This window comes from Phragmites australis, chromosome 6 (assembly GCF_958298935.1).
Source record: "Phragmites australis chromosome 6, lpPhrAust1.1, whole genome shotgun sequence".
Classification (NCBI taxonomy): domain Eukaryota; kingdom Viridiplantae; phylum Streptophyta; class Magnoliopsida; order Poales; family Poaceae; genus Phragmites; species Phragmites australis.
In genome coordinates, this window is record NC_084926.1 from 202,167 (window position 1) to 217,505 (window position 15,339).

General features: G+C 42.7%; 1 protein-coding gene across 5 annotated transcripts; it reads right to left on the minus strand.

Annotated features, from left to right (window-relative positions):
* Nucleotides 1-738: 738 nt before the first annotated feature.
* On the minus strand, nucleotides 739-14,983 carry LOC133920839 (uncharacterized). Of its 5 annotated transcripts, none has more exons than XM_062365409.1 (17): nucleotides 14,712-14,983; nucleotides 12,992-13,110; nucleotides 12,780-12,825; nucleotides 12,481-12,553; nucleotides 12,338-12,395; nucleotides 11,876-11,971; nucleotides 11,617-11,734; nucleotides 10,025-10,291; nucleotides 9,402-9,503; nucleotides 8,901-9,258; nucleotides 8,701-8,814; nucleotides 7,893-8,524; nucleotides 7,414-7,607; nucleotides 6,609-6,831; nucleotides 6,228-6,347; nucleotides 4,764-5,531; nucleotides 739-4,289 (listed from the first exon to the last, which is right to left on the minus strand). In XM_062365409.1, exons 1-17 carry the CDS (start codon nucleotides 14,805-14,807, stop codon nucleotides 1,212-1,214), a joined length of 6,462 nt encoding a protein of 2,153 aa, XP_062221393.1. In that variant the 5' UTR covers nucleotides 14,808-14,983; the 3' UTR covers nucleotides 739-1,211. The 5 variants fall into 5 exon arrangements, with proteins under 5 accessions (XP_062221393.1, XP_062221392.1, XP_062221391.1 ...); XM_062365408.1 differs by having other exon boundaries at nucleotides 4,764-5,534; XM_062365407.1 differs by having other exon boundaries at nucleotides 8,701-8,820.
* Nucleotides 14,984-15,339: the final 356 nt, after the last annotated feature.

Sequence of the window (15,339 nt, forward strand, 5' to 3'; positions counted from 1 at the left end):
GAGGGCCACTTCCAGCTCTCCTCTCTTCTCTTCACTTCACTTGTACTTACACTCAGGATCCGATTAGTTTCTTAAACGAGTCTAAGTTTGTATGAGTGGATGTATAACATATTTGTTGTTTGTATTTATTATTTTTGTCCGTATTTACTTATGCAAATGCGATGAGCAAATACAAGTTCTGTATCTACTCGTGTAGACGAATCTATTTATCAATATCATAAAAATATCTTCATACAAGTAATCAATCATAATCTTAACTCTTGCATTCACTTATGTAGTTTTAGATTCAATCAAACGGAAAAAAAAATTAATTTATTGCATCCGCTCGTACAACCTTAGATATAACTAACTATTCTTCTATTTAACACATAATTTTACCCAATCTATTTCTTCTCATCCAAAATATATAATACAGCTTATAAAACAGTGTTCTCAACCATCCTAATAGGCAGCAGTAGGCAGCAGCGAGCATGAGATGCATTGTGAAGGCCCACGGTTGAGAAGATGATAAGGTGGATGGACACCTTGGAATGGAATGTGCCTATACTATCGATAGCCTCCATCTTTTTTTCTTTTATTTTTGCTGCGAACGAAAGCAGCTTTTCTCTCCCATCTTCCCTGACTGACAATGACGCTTTTCTCTCACTTCCTCTGCCCGCCGCCGCCCCCGCTTTCCTTTCGATTCGAGTTGGGAGGGAAGATGGGAGACAAAAAAGAAGCACCTTCAACACAATGAGATACATGATAACCTGCCTGCACGGGCGGTAACAAATCATCAATAAGGAAACATTTGATTACAGTCCCTTAGCTTGTGGGATATCACAACCAAACAAAGATACTAGTGACAAACATGTCTTGAATGTTTTCATCATCTGCATTCCCCATCTAAAAGCTTCACATACTGTATGCACACTCAACTAGAGTCTACAGCTACAACCACATTTTGACCCTGCAACCTTGCATGATACCATTATGTGCGCAACTGCAGCCAGGATACAACATCCCTCCATCACACCACTAACACTCAAAATTAACTTACTAGCTACATGATCAACCCCAATGTACAGCGTCATTTTTGTAGCCTCCAGCCCAGCCATTCTGTGATCAGTGCTCAGGCATACAACAATGCAAAGGCAAGTCATCTAACCATCTTAGCTCCTAGCTGCACAAGTTGCATTAGTTACACTGCAATGCCTTATGGTGGTTGGTTCCTACCTGACGTTTGCGACAAAGGGCACCAGCCGCTTGTGATCCCTCTTACGTCCAAGGGCACATGTATCAAGAACACGTCCAAGCAGCAGCCGAGTATTTTGCAGCGCCACATCTCGCCCAACCAATCCGTTATCTGCAGCACTGCCACCACCTTGGGCCATCAGAGATCCAAATCCTGACCCTGCACCATATTGAAGAGGTCCACTCCTAGCCTTAAATGACGACTGAGGAGGAAGCATGCTCTGAAGAACCTTCTCCCCCATCCCATGACCGTTCTCACCAAATCCAACTTCATCGCTTTGCCCGCTAGTCACACCACTGCAGCTCCGCAGAAGTGCCTCCAGCACACTCAAAGCCTCTGAGCATAATGTGCTCTCCACTAGTTGCGACACAACATTATACACTTGAGGTATCTGGGATGGATCCGCAGGAGTTTGCTGCAACAGGGATTTGAGCATCAGAAGAACCACTCGCTGGTAATCCAGAGGGCCCCTCTCAAGGAGCCTTAGCAGGTGGCCAAAGGCCAAAGATGAGTGCTTAGGGAACCACTCCGCACATATTGGCGGTGAAGCTCGTGCAAAGAGATCTTCCAAGGATATTATCTCCCTGTAGGAATATGCTCCGAACACTTCAGCTAAGTCATCCAAAGATTTCACACGGCACCATACTGAAATATTGGATGCCACGTAGTAAGCTTTCTGGTTCTGTTCTTGCAGTGGTGAAGCTGACCCAAGCAAAGGTACTTCCTTTGTGAGCTGCAAACCAAGCCATGGAAGAAGGCCAGTGATGTGCATCAATAGCCTTGTCTCAGGATTTCCAAATATAGAATCACATGTTGGTATCGTAATCCTAGATAGCACCTCAACTGCAGATCCATGGCTAACAGTGGACATAAGCCCTTTCAGCACCAGTGGCTGCACCCCTTCGAAAGCAGGGACTTTTCCAGTCTCGGTTACAGATAGCAATCTTTCTGAAGTAGTTCTAGACTCAAGCCTGTGGAGGTCGCTTGCATAACCATTGATGTCAAACTCATCACGTGGCATGCTGGAGAGTAAAACATTTTCTGTTGTCCGGTCACGGAATGTCAAGCGATCAATTACCCTACAAAACAATCCAAGCACCTGGCAATAGATGTGTACAAAATCGGTATGCATCAGCGCAACACAGCCCCAAAAGAGCTGCGGGTAAAGGATAACCTTCTCGGGCTCCATGTTCTCAACCATGACTTGTAAAGTCAATAATATCTCCATTGCAAAACCTAGAACAGCTGGAACAGGATCGCCCAAGCATCTGTGGATGCATCTCAGAAGCAATACGCAGCTATCACTTTTAACACTAGGACGTAACGCACGATATATCTGGTGTGATCGACAAGCCAGGTGACGAGATGTGCACTCCATGGCCCACTTAAGAGCCTCAGCACCCCAAGTCTCGCGAAGATCCCCCTGGAAGAAAATAGCACTAACCATGCTTTGCACGAGTGCTGATAAGAGTGATGCGCTAGGAAGTTCAGTCCGGACAAGGGCAGGATCCTCGTTCTCCCACATCAGGCTGCCCCTTTTAGACTGAATGTATTTTATTAAGCTCACCACATGATGCTTATTCTCTCTTTCACTGCTTTCAACCTCATACAGTTCAAGATGCCGGCCAGCAAGTGAATAGAGGAGATTCACGAGCAAATCCTGGCAATGCTCGAGCACAATGTCTTCTGAGCTATCCATTGAGACACATGTGACATGGAACAACAGAGGTAAATTTTCACGGAAGTCTTCATCATTTTCATAAGCAATTTCAGCTAGGAGAATCAAAGCTATGTCAGCACGTGAAAGCAAGTGCTGGTGCCCCTGTAATGCTGACTGGAGCTCATTAGCATTGATCCCATGAACTCCGCTGCCCCCTTGATGCAAAATATCATCAGTTGAGTTTGGGGTATCAAAGTAGTAGTCACCACTATCTCTGGAAACATGACGGCTCCTCAGATTGCCAGCAGAGCTTCGAACACCCATCAATGGCCCCGACATGTTCATTAACGCTGGAAGTAGCTGGCCCGACCGGCCTGTGGTGGGGTTTGGAATGCTTACCTCCGGAGCCAATGGGCTCAGTGGGCCGGATACACTTCGGCCAGTAACTGCTGATGTCCGCCAACTCAGGTTTCCACTGACATTTCTGACTGCACCATCAAGGGAACCACGAACAAGAAGGGGGGACATGTGAGGCTGGCTATCAACAACTGTCGCAGCCTGAGAGGCAGTAGGCCCTTGAGAAAACTCCAATACAACATTTGCAGAAGCATCAACCTTCCCAGGCCTGACTAGTTCCTCATTGTCCTCAAGCATTCTCTGAGATAACTCACAGACCAAGTGATCAATGGTCTGTTGTGGGCAAATCCGAGCAAGATATAGGCTAACACGCTTTGCAACTGAAAAGTATGTAGCAAATGCACCAGTGATCTCTGCTGATGGATTGGCATCGCAATCCTCAATCCCTCTGGTGATTAAGAAGTTCAAAACTGGAATGATATTACGAGTATTGCTTGCAACGGTGCTCCAAAGTTTCTCAATCTCATCAGGAAATTGATCACCGTGTTTCCAAGTCACATAATAAAGACTTTTCAGTAACCTCTCACTCCAGCCAGATTCCTTTAGTCTCACAAAGTTGAGATTTTCTATCCAAGGAGCCATGCATGTAAGGACTTGATGCTGTGCGATAATGTCCACTGCATCAAGCTGGCGCTGCATTATTTCCTCGCAAAGATGCTCACTGAGCTCAGGATGGTCCTTGGCGAGCTTTGAGGATAGCTTATACTGGAATTGTTGGTAGGAATCCGGGAGGTTACCGACAACAGAAGCCCGGTAATGCCCAACACCATCAGTATCATCTTCAGCCCATTCACGGAGTGAGAGAGTCTCCAACATCTGGAGGGCACTATCACGGATAAGTTTTGTTTGATCAACCACCTTGTAGAGGATCAAGCTCACAAGTCTCTGGATTTCACATTTTGGAATTTCTTGACGCATGTAAACTTCAGCCAGAACACTGAAATACCCATCTGCTATTAGAGGATCCGGAGAGTAGCACTGCAAATGATTGACAAATGATCAGCATTATCAAAATTTTAACAGCTGGTGGCAAGCATAGATTGTACAGTAAACAGAATAATATCCTGGTCATTGAGAAGATCTTATAAATTTTTGGTTCAAGATAGTGAGAAACTGCAGTACTGAGTACTGACACAAAGCTTGGATGATGGCTTGTCAGAAAGAAGAAAACTACTTGAAGGAAATAGCCAGGAACTACCCAGGAAGGCCAAAAAAAAGAATGGAAAGAAAAGTCAGTGTTATCTAGCTTCTGCGGGATGAAATACTAAATAAGATTAATGATCACCAAATAATTACACACTGCTTCGAAAAGAAAACTTTAGCTTGAACGATTCTTACAGAAAATGCAACTAATCCATGAAACATACACTGCAAACCACAGTGCAGAATTGTAATTAGACTGTCTGTAAAACATTCAGTTAGCAGACATGAAAATAGAAGCAAAGCTTTTACCTGATCTATACAGGCAGGAAATAAATCCAAATTTGTCTGCAAAATATTCTTCAGTGCGGTTTTTGCTAAAAGAACTCGAAAGTGGCTAGTTTTCTGTTTGTCCCTCCCACCGAAACGTCCTCCATCGGTATGCTTTGTGTATGACGGCGTTCGCGGATCAACTGGTGAATGCCCAAAAGGTGCTCTTGGAGATGGTTCCATGAATAAACTATTGATCCATGATATTACCCGACCAGACATTTTTCTTGCATTATCATCAAAGCAAGGCCCATAAAGCAAAGAAGCAATTGCATTCATGGAAGCCCAATTGATAGCTTCCAACTGCTCAACCATTTCCCTGTCAAATGCAAGTTTGTCAAGTGATTCCCTTGACCTAGTATGTTGACTAGCTTTATATCGCTCAATTTCACGGCGATAGTCACTGCTGCTTTCCTGTCCCCATGTACTACCCGAATCATCACTCCAGCTAAGGAGAAGATCAAAAAGCCTCTTACGCATTCTGTTGTCAAACCGTTCAGATTTCGCATCAACAAACTCTGGAACCAGATATCTGAGGACAGATGCTAATGCATATCGCAGAGGCTGCAAGTCTTGAAAGTTATCGGCTAATGGCATGTTGATTTGGCGGTATGTTTCTTCAATGAACTTTAAAAAATGTAAACGAAGAACAGGCTTCCGGCTAAGCATCCCAGGCCAAACCTTCTCAGCTATCATTCGGTGGATATTTGCAACATGAGTACGCAGATCCTCACGGCGGGACCTAGGATTCTGCTGAACCAAACACAAGTAGCCATCAGAAAGGAAGTGTTAAAATAACTGTGCCTATAAAAAAAAAACTCGACCAAGCTAGGAGGAACTAGGTGGCATTGTAAATAAGAAGAAATGGGTACCCAAATTCAAGTCGAAGAGGACTCGAACTTGAGTGGTTTAGGCGTACATCCACACCCTCAACCAACTGAGCTAGGCTCAGTTCCTAACTGTGCATATAATCCTCATCTAAATGATCTGAATAGATGAGTTTATGATAGTATATCAATTTAGTTCACCAGTGGTAATGTGCCTTTTATTGCATATTCATAAAGATGTAGAAATATGAGTACCATATTTTACAAGTTGCGATATACAGGTCAAACTGCCACCATCAACTCACAAGTTTGTACAAACACTTTAAAACACCACCTCCTAAGGATATCGACAAATAGTGCGAAACAGAGGGAGAACTGAAAGTTGGATGAGAGCTGGGCAAGCTAGATAGCTAAAACTATAGCATTATGTAAAGTCTCCAGTACTAAGGAATAGGTATTTCAGGAGAACAGCAAAAGGCAAACCTTTGCAGAAATATGGAAAGCTCTATGAAATATATGACCATTCTTGAATTAAGATGGCCAAATAGGCACTTACACCTAATTGATTCAAAGAATTTAACTAATATACTGACTTTTGGAAGAAAGTTAAGGTATGTACCTTCCATTTTGGTTTTGCTTCTGTTTCTGACGACACATCCTCAAGAAAAGATACCAGCTCACCAAACATGATTTCGCATACTTCTAGATGTGAGTGCCCAAGGGCAGATGTAGCAGCAAGCTGCAGCAACAAAAATTAACCCAGAGGAAGAATCAATTCCTCAGCTTCGGTGCAGCAGTCACTAATCAACAAACCGTGAAATAAGCTCAAGTGCGCACATCCAATGGAAATACGCTAGACAGCAAAACAATATTATGGCAGTTTAACTAAGTAAATGGCAGGAGAGAGGACGAGGAAGAACAAACTGTAGTAATATGATAATGCAAATTGTAATATGCAAGGAAGGCTAAACGCTTAGAATTGATCATAGCATTCACTTACTGCATATGCTTCTGAACCATGACGTAGTGAAGGGAAAATCATATGGAAGACCTCTCTCGCTGCTTTGAGGGAAAATTCTTCTCTGTTATCAGGTGGGCAAGAACATGCAAACATGGCATATATTAACCATTGGTCAAGCTTAGTTTCAGTATCCTGTGATTGTTGAGCCTTTCCACCGAGTTCAAAAGGAGTAATCTGTTCAAGTCTCCTAACAACTTCTAACCTGTGGAGTTTTACAAAGAAGTTAATAAGATGCCCAGTCAAAGCACATCATCCAATCCAATTATCAAATCAATGCAGAAAAAAGTGTTTGTGGGATGAGATCTAGCAACAGCCAACAGTATATGAAAGTTCTGAGATGATTGCAAATCAGCATATACCAATCAGTTCTTGAAAGATATAGATAGTTAACTGAGTGGGGAATGTGGTTGCTTATGCAAGAAACAGTGCAGCTGATTTCTAGAAAGTCATACTGTGAACTAAAAAAGTCACTCAATAAACCAAGGCAAAGCTAGGTATCTCTATTGAATATCTTAGGCTCACAGGTAACACACACCATGGCACCAGATTGTGTTCATATTCTGAGCTTCTGGCCAGTTTTCTTGAGAACGTAGATACAAGTTCTCACTAACAGAAAATTTTGAAATAAAATCTAAGCTCCAACTTTTTTAGGCGACTGCCTTATTGAACCCCACAACATAAGGCTGCTATTTGAAGGAAATAAAAGAAGACCACATATTGTAATAACAAAATAATCATATAGAACTATACATGCAAAATTCCAGGAAAAGATCAGAGTTCTTGCCTTGCATCCTGCACGGAGCTTGGGCAAAGTTCACCTGCATATTTCACAATTTCACTGAGGTAGCGAGCCCATCTGCTTTTATCTACACTCTCCAAAATGGATTGAAGTGACACATCCAAAGGAATAGGATCCATTTCACGCCTTAGATCATAAGGCCGTCCTGGATCCCAATAACAGCTTTGAACAATGTCTTCCTGTGCATTTATAAAGATAGCTTTAATTGTTGTAGGGTATCCTTACTTGTGTGACTAGGGACTAAAAAAGAGAGAGTGAGAACAGCTTGGTGACAACATTTGTGCCAATAAAATCTTAATGTTACATTGGGAACGTAGGGACTCCAGAGAATTTTGGGGGAAAGAAGACATTTACTCTCAACAGATGTCTCCTCTCCTAAGAAATTCATACGTTCCAAGCAAGCCTTCTAGCAGCTCAAAGAAACTAAAATCCAGAAAGTACAAATACAATATAAAAAAACTCACCCCATTTTCCTCTATGATGTCAATAATAAATATTGGCTCTGGTTCAAGTTTCAGTTTATTGTCACCCCATTCATTTGATGAGTAATCTCTGAGATCATTTTTAAGCGCTCGAACACATCGCAATAACTCCAGGGCAGTGAGTCTTATTTGAACATCAGCAGAGCTGAGAAAGACAAGGCCAACAGCATCCATTTCCGAGGCACGAAATTCAGATACATCTCTGGACCTATGAAAAGGAGACCTCTGTAGTGCATCACCTCCTAGACTAGACCACCTAACATTTTGCATGTCTTTTGCCAAAAGTTCCTCAGATAGGCATACTCTCCACAACCGCATAAGCTCCACTAAACGTCCGAGTGATGTTTGAATTAAAAGAGGAAACTCATCAGGAAGTTTTAGGATAAAGTTTGCCATCCCTTTCAATACAGCAAACCTACGGTTAGGAAGGCATCGTACAATCCTATTCAACACTTGTACTGCTTCTTCACGAACACCAGGGTCAATGCTTATGCCATGCTGAGGTATAATCTCGGTCATTTTATCATTACGGCCCACCTCTTCTATCAAGTATGGTATACATTTAAGTACGGACCTGAAGAGTGATCCCTGAGATTTATCCTTCGTTACATTATCTGAAAACATAAATACTAGAAATCACAAAGTAAACAAGAAAAGGAAGAACAGCTAAAAAGTTGCTGACAATTAGTAAAATGGTTTCCAAAATATAGTTCAAATAAATTGATAGTAAAAATAGCACTTGCCAAGCAATTTGAAAATTTGCTACATACAATGAGAAGTGGTAACATACCTATTGTCGACTTTGATGATGTGAGAAGGGCTAGGCTATATGCCTTGTTGCAAGACCTTAATATCGACTCAATTGCTGACTTGACCTTTGGAATATAGTGCCCAATGCCAGACACTGATACTACGAAGTAAAATACCACTTATCATGTTCAGACAATACTTAAGTTTAAGCAAAATAAACTACTATTAGTGCTAGGTTACCTTGGGAAACATCCAAGCCAATTTGTTGATTTGATGGAGAAACAACAATCTCAAGCAAAGCCCTAAGACCAACAACCTTTGCTTCACTTAAACTATCTGGTTTCAATAGTTCAAGGATCATATGATTCATAGCAAAATCTAGGTTGCTCTGAGCTAAGGTCACACAAAACTCAACAAGTTTATCATGCTGGACATCTTGAGTCAGCAAGCCTTTCTTCAAAACAGTCAATAACTGAGAGGTGACACTGTCTAAATAGTCCCACACATGATTTCGGGGCTGGTAATCCGCATAAACATTCAAATAGAATTTTACTAGCCGATGAAGACAATCTAATGCCATCGACCGATGATTCTTGTCCTGCACGATATGCAAATAATCAGAACTGTGCTTAATACATCACGAAGCAAGAATGCAAGTATTATGAAGTTGTCACGTGAAAATCTTGTTCTCATGAAATATTGGCATCTTGATCATATCAAATGTGTATAGATGCAATTCACCTTGAGATACTTATACAGGATCTCCATATGTTGGGAAAAATCAGAGTTGAATGTATTGGCATCACCAAGACAAAGTAGAAGGGTGACCAGTGGAAATCCAACCTGGAATAAAGATTCAGAATTAAATATTAATAATGTTATGAAAACAATGTGAGAGCAAGTATTGCTTAGTCCACCCATAAACTACTGAAACCTAAAATATGTTAGATTGCTCAACTTCACAAATCATTTTCAGAACATTTCATCCCTGTAACACTCAAATCCTCATGCTCTCTAACAAATAAACATGTTTCAGAAAGAGCTTGGAACCTTACATGGAATTTAATCGTTCATCCAACTAAAAACAAAAAAAAACAATATCCAACAAAGTGACAACAAAAAACTTGTGCACAGTGAAGCTCATAAAGAGTCAGGCATAATCTGTCCTTTCGATTTTTCAAACCTTGTGTACCATAGATTAGAAAGAAGGCCTAATTTGAGCAAACAAGTCAAAATAAAAGACCACTTTTGGAGCCTTCCAAAGTGAATGACGACAATAAGATCAAAGAGACAAAGTCCATACATACTCTTTGTTTTTTATGCAAATGTTACGCATAGAAATGAAATTCATTTCATCAACTTACAGCAACATGTTTGCTCTGCTTATCCATCCAATACATGAGCTGGACTCTTATTCGACCGATAGCGTCATACCAAAGTGACAATGCAGGTTCCACACCAAGTGGAGGCCAATAATTTTTTCCACCCTCAGCAAGTGGGGCCAGTATACTTGAGAGCATGTTGCACAAAGCATGTTGCAATTCACTCTTCCTTTTGTTGGGAGGACGATTTAAAGGACTTGCTTTTGCAATGAAGGATACTGAAGCATTCAGTCCACCTTCCGTCTTCACCTGAAAAAGTAAATTAACTGGATAGTATAAGTCGTTGGGAATCAAATGATGTATATTTTTACTCGGCCAAACAGAAATATATTTCATATAACTAGCCATAACTTTTGAAGTGCACAATTCAAGGCCCTTCAATCACCATTTTATCGAGCAAACATTAATTCACAGATGAGAAAGTGAAAAGGTAACAAATCTAAGTATTGTTCTTGTTAGACATATATGTGCTGTGTATGCGTGTGTATACCTGGCGTGGCTGTCACGCCAGGATTAGGCCGGCTGAGTCAGCCGTGCCTTGGTTAGGATTAGGCTCCCAGGCCGGCCGGCATCCCTTGATTGTAGGCCTTCCTTAAACTGCCTCAAGGGCTGCCGCCTATATGTACTGCCCCACCTGTGCAATCCTAATCAATCTACAATTTCCACGCAATCCTATTACTTTCATGGTATCACGAGTCCGGGTTACACCCGATTCTTTTCCTTCCGCTCTTTAGCGCGCCTTCCGGCGCTGCCTGCGCGATCCCGCGCCTCTGCGCGACGCGCCTTCCCTGCGCGATCTCCGCGCCCCGCGCCCTTGCGCGACCCATGGCCGGCTCACTGCCCGCCGATGCCTCCGCCTCCGCCGCGGCCACCGGCGCCACCAACAAGGCCGCCGACGACGCCCAGCGCCAGGACGACGCGCGCGCCCAGCGCAAGGCCGCGCGTGACGCCGCCCTGGCGCGCGCTGCAGCCGCCGAAGAGGAGGCCGCCGCCGCCGCCCGGGACCGCGACGCCGCCGAGGCTCGCATCCGCGAGTCCCTGGCCCTCGCTGCCAAGGCCCGCAAGGAGGCCGATCCGGCCTCCGACGACGACGAGACCTATTACTTTCAGTTCTCATATAAGCACATATGTTGCTGTTGTCATTGAAATTAAGATTGGGTACTTTCTGGGTCCAGTGTACATAAGTAGAAGCATAGGTGATTCAGATGCATCTAAGCGAACCACAAGATCGATCATGAAAACAGTTCTCTGGGAACATCATTTGCTTCAATCTTATAACAGTTTGGTTAGTGGAGACTAGAGAGGGCTTTGAATTGGAGCATAGTTGCGCAAAAGCAAGCAGAATTTTTATGAAGTCTCCATATGCGATAAAATGCCAAGAAAGTTAAGACTTGAACTTTGATCCTTACTGACACCCTGCAACAACAACAAAGCCTTTGTTCCAACAAAGTTGGGTAGGCTAGAGATGAAACCCACAAGATCCAACTAAAAAGATGATGATAAAACAATAATAAATAAAGGTACTAGTAATAGTAAAAAAGTAAAAGCACTTGGGCGTTTTTGCATAATCATACCCCCAATTTAAGGTAGCGCATCCCGTTAATTATGCTGAGTGTCTCACTTCTAGCAACAGGCGTATCAATACGCCGTGTATTAAGCTCCATGAAAAACCTTTCCGTCGCAGAACTAAACCTGCATGGATAAACATCAAAGTTCTTAGTAATTTAGACAAAGAGATCTTATAATAATGTCACAGCATTTACATGATCTTTTAAGTCAAATAGACCTTCGCCTCCCCCTGGTCCATCGAAGTCAAGAATGTAAGAAGCATACCTGATGCGTGATAAAGCCCCTAAAAGTTGAGCAACAAGATCTAAGAGTAGACCTCGCAAATCAACCAATGAAGGATAATCTACTTGACTAACAACCCTGCAGAAAGTAAAGGCACGGGGCGGAACTCAGCTTCCATAAGATCACAAGTATATAACTCCTGCTGACATTTTTTTGGAAAAAAAAATAACATAATGATAGGATTCAAGAAATGGACAAGTGTTATTTGTTCCTTCTCCTTTTAATGAAATGACATGCAACTCTCCTGCACGTTCAATTTTGTATCTTAATAATACAGAAAATAATATTGTATATATAACTATATAACATTTTATTTGTTATTTTGATGAAATCCCAGGCCAAAATTCGACACATTTATGATTGCACAAACCAGGTAGTGTTGCATTAGCTGTGCATATTTTTACTGTAAGAGAAACCATGTTAAGAAAGGAAGTAAAATCTTACCTGTCAGCATTAATTAGCCAATCAAATACAAAATCTTCCAGGCCAATCCAAAGTTTCTCTAGACAAAATAACACAAGAAGTCAGCCAGCTACTTCAACAAGTAACTGTGCAAAGAACCAAAAAGAAACAAAAATACTAACAACCTGTTATTCCCTCTTGTGGGCAACACTCGGCAAAACGAATGCAGGCTGAACAGAATATGCACTCAACAGCAAGCTGAGTAAGGACAAAAAAAGACAGCTATGAAAAATTTAGACGAGAGAATGCAACTGATGGTATGACAATCTTGAAGTTTGAGAGATGAAAATATTTGCCAGTGACTGTTTGCAACTATGCTATAATTTACAGAATGTGTGTCTGGTGTTGTTTATCAAGGATACAAATAACAGCAGGAAACAAAGTGCTCCTTATAAGGAAAGCACATGGTCATTTGATAACAAACCTTCTTTTGGTATGTTGAGGCATCATGAGCACCTTTTGGTGATTCGCTGTGAGACAGTTACAAACAACACTTCAGTAAAAAGTTAAAGAGTGCGCAGAGCATCTATAGTTGTCAAAATAGTTTTGAGAAAGCATCAAGCAATAAAGCTGAAAGGTAAATGTGAAATATAATGTTACAAGGGTGAAGTTTTCAAGACAGGTCAATCGGCACACCTTTCTCTCCACCGAAGAAGGGCTTCCAAAAGAGGTAAAGGTGTGTGTCTAGCAACCATGGCGAGTGAATCCAATACTTGCTCATAGCTTGGATCAGATGGCCGGAGGTATTGTCCATCCTGTAATTTTCAAAGTCAGATAATTGGATATGGTTGACCTGATAACAGAGCAAGTCTAATTTGGCATCTAGCTCACATGGCTGGGGAAAACACACCTAGATGAAACAATGCTACGTTGAGCTACCCAACTATGTATGCTACTTCTGGGACTGGAGGACCAAAATGATGTAAGGTTCTACCCTGATCCCCTTCCTGCTATACCACAACGATGTATCTCCCTAACCAAGCACATCTGGTATTTAACCAGGATATCGTGCCTGTAAATGGATGTCCATAACAAGATCAGTATCCTATTGAGCTTTTCCAGCAGAAAGAGACCTAACTAGCTCAGCATAACCCAGTTAGTGGCAATTCATCGACTAAAGGCATCTAACACCATGTAATCACTATGACCAAACCACCATAAAGAGCATGGCCCATCAACAAAATTTAAAAAGATTAGTGCCTTTAATCGAACATCCAACAGAGAAGGATGTTACTATAGCATAGATATCTAACATGTTTTGGGGAAAATTCCAATCGAACCTACAAACATAATTTGCTCCCCTTTTTATTACTAGTCATCAGAACATAGTAGCTCACCATAAGGAAGCAAACCTTATCGCAAGGAGCTTGCGTCGAGGAGTTTTGGACAAATGACAAGGAACCGTTAGGGGAGGGAGACAAGAGGTGCGTTTGTGAACTACTATTGTCTCCTGGGGTGAGGAGTGAGAATCACGGCCCACTGGTTTGGAGTGGCTAAGTCAGTCACGTCCATGAGCAGGTGTAGGGTTTCTTGCCTAACCCCGACAGTAGACCCAATCAAAAAGTTTGAGAGGACAAGTGTCTCAATTCAGTGATCCCTATTCACAGCTGCAACATGCATTATATCATGACAGGCTAAATTTTGGAATACTTTACAGTATTACAGAAATTGAAAGAAACAATATCATGCACACAGAAAAGCAACCCAGCTATGAGTGTTCTCTGACATCAACGTCCGCAAACACTGCTGCCACAGCATGAGTAATGCTAACCCGCCCAGCCAAGCACGACATTTTCCAATATGCGTACATGCAGCTGCACAAATTGATCAAATGCATCGTTCGGGGCACGAGCACAACAAGCGGCCATCAAGTGGAAATGCTAACCCAACATTTTGGATCATCAGCCCTGACAAAATTGAACTCTAGCACTACCGGCACGTGTGCAGGATGCAGACGGGAAAAGGAAATTAGCTAGAAAACCCCAAATGGTCGGAAGCCTTGCACACAGCAGAATGTATAGTCCAATGGCCACGGGTGGAAATTTAGAATTCGGAGTCTCGAGACGTGCATACACTAAGACCTAGACCTAACGCTAAAATAAGAGTGCCCTGTAGCAACAATAGTAACAAGGCGATCTCGAATCCAACCGAACCCTGATTGGAAAGAAGAGGATGCTGTAATGTAATTCTCGAGTGAGCCTCGAGGAACACCCTGGTTGCAGCGCCCAGAGCAAAACCAATCGAAAGGGACGCGTGAGAATTACTACTTGGTTGAGCGTGGAAAGGAAATCGTGGAATGCGATGGGGTCGAATCAAAGAGGACGAGAACAAAGGAGAAGAGGGAGGAAGGGGTGACCTGGGCCTGCGCGGTCTCGATGCGGCGGCGGGCGAGCGGGAGGAAGCGGACCAGGAGGGAGTCGACGATCTGCTTGGCGGCGCCCCCGGCGCCCATGTCGGGCGGCGGGGCCGCGGCGCTGGGCAGCGTGGGGGGCAGCGGCGGGGGGTAGGAGACCCCCGCGGCAGCGGAGAGATGGTGGGAGGAGCGCGGGGTAGCCAGCTTGAGATGGCGGCGGAGCCGTCCTCTTCCTCCGTCGAGTTGAGCAGGGCACAGTGCCTGCCTGACTGCTTTGTTTGTTGGTAAAAAAAAAAAAATCATTAGGAGGAGTTTTGCTAATTGAAGGTTACCTGTGTGGACCCTGTGTTTGTTCAGAATCACATTCCCATTCTATTTTTCATGAAATTTTTTTAATTGTCCTTCATCACAATAAAGACATTTTTATTAACTGTAAAGCTGATTTGAACGTGCATTTCTGGCTTAACTATGGCTGACGGCTTAGAAACAATGTAGTCTGATTCTGTCTTATGCGTGAGATAGTCAAGAATAAAGCCTGATCCGGATGACTGTGGGATGCTCATTGAAGATGATGATTAGGCTGATGTTTGTGCTGAAGCGTATATGGCTAAGACAATGTCAATTATTTCAT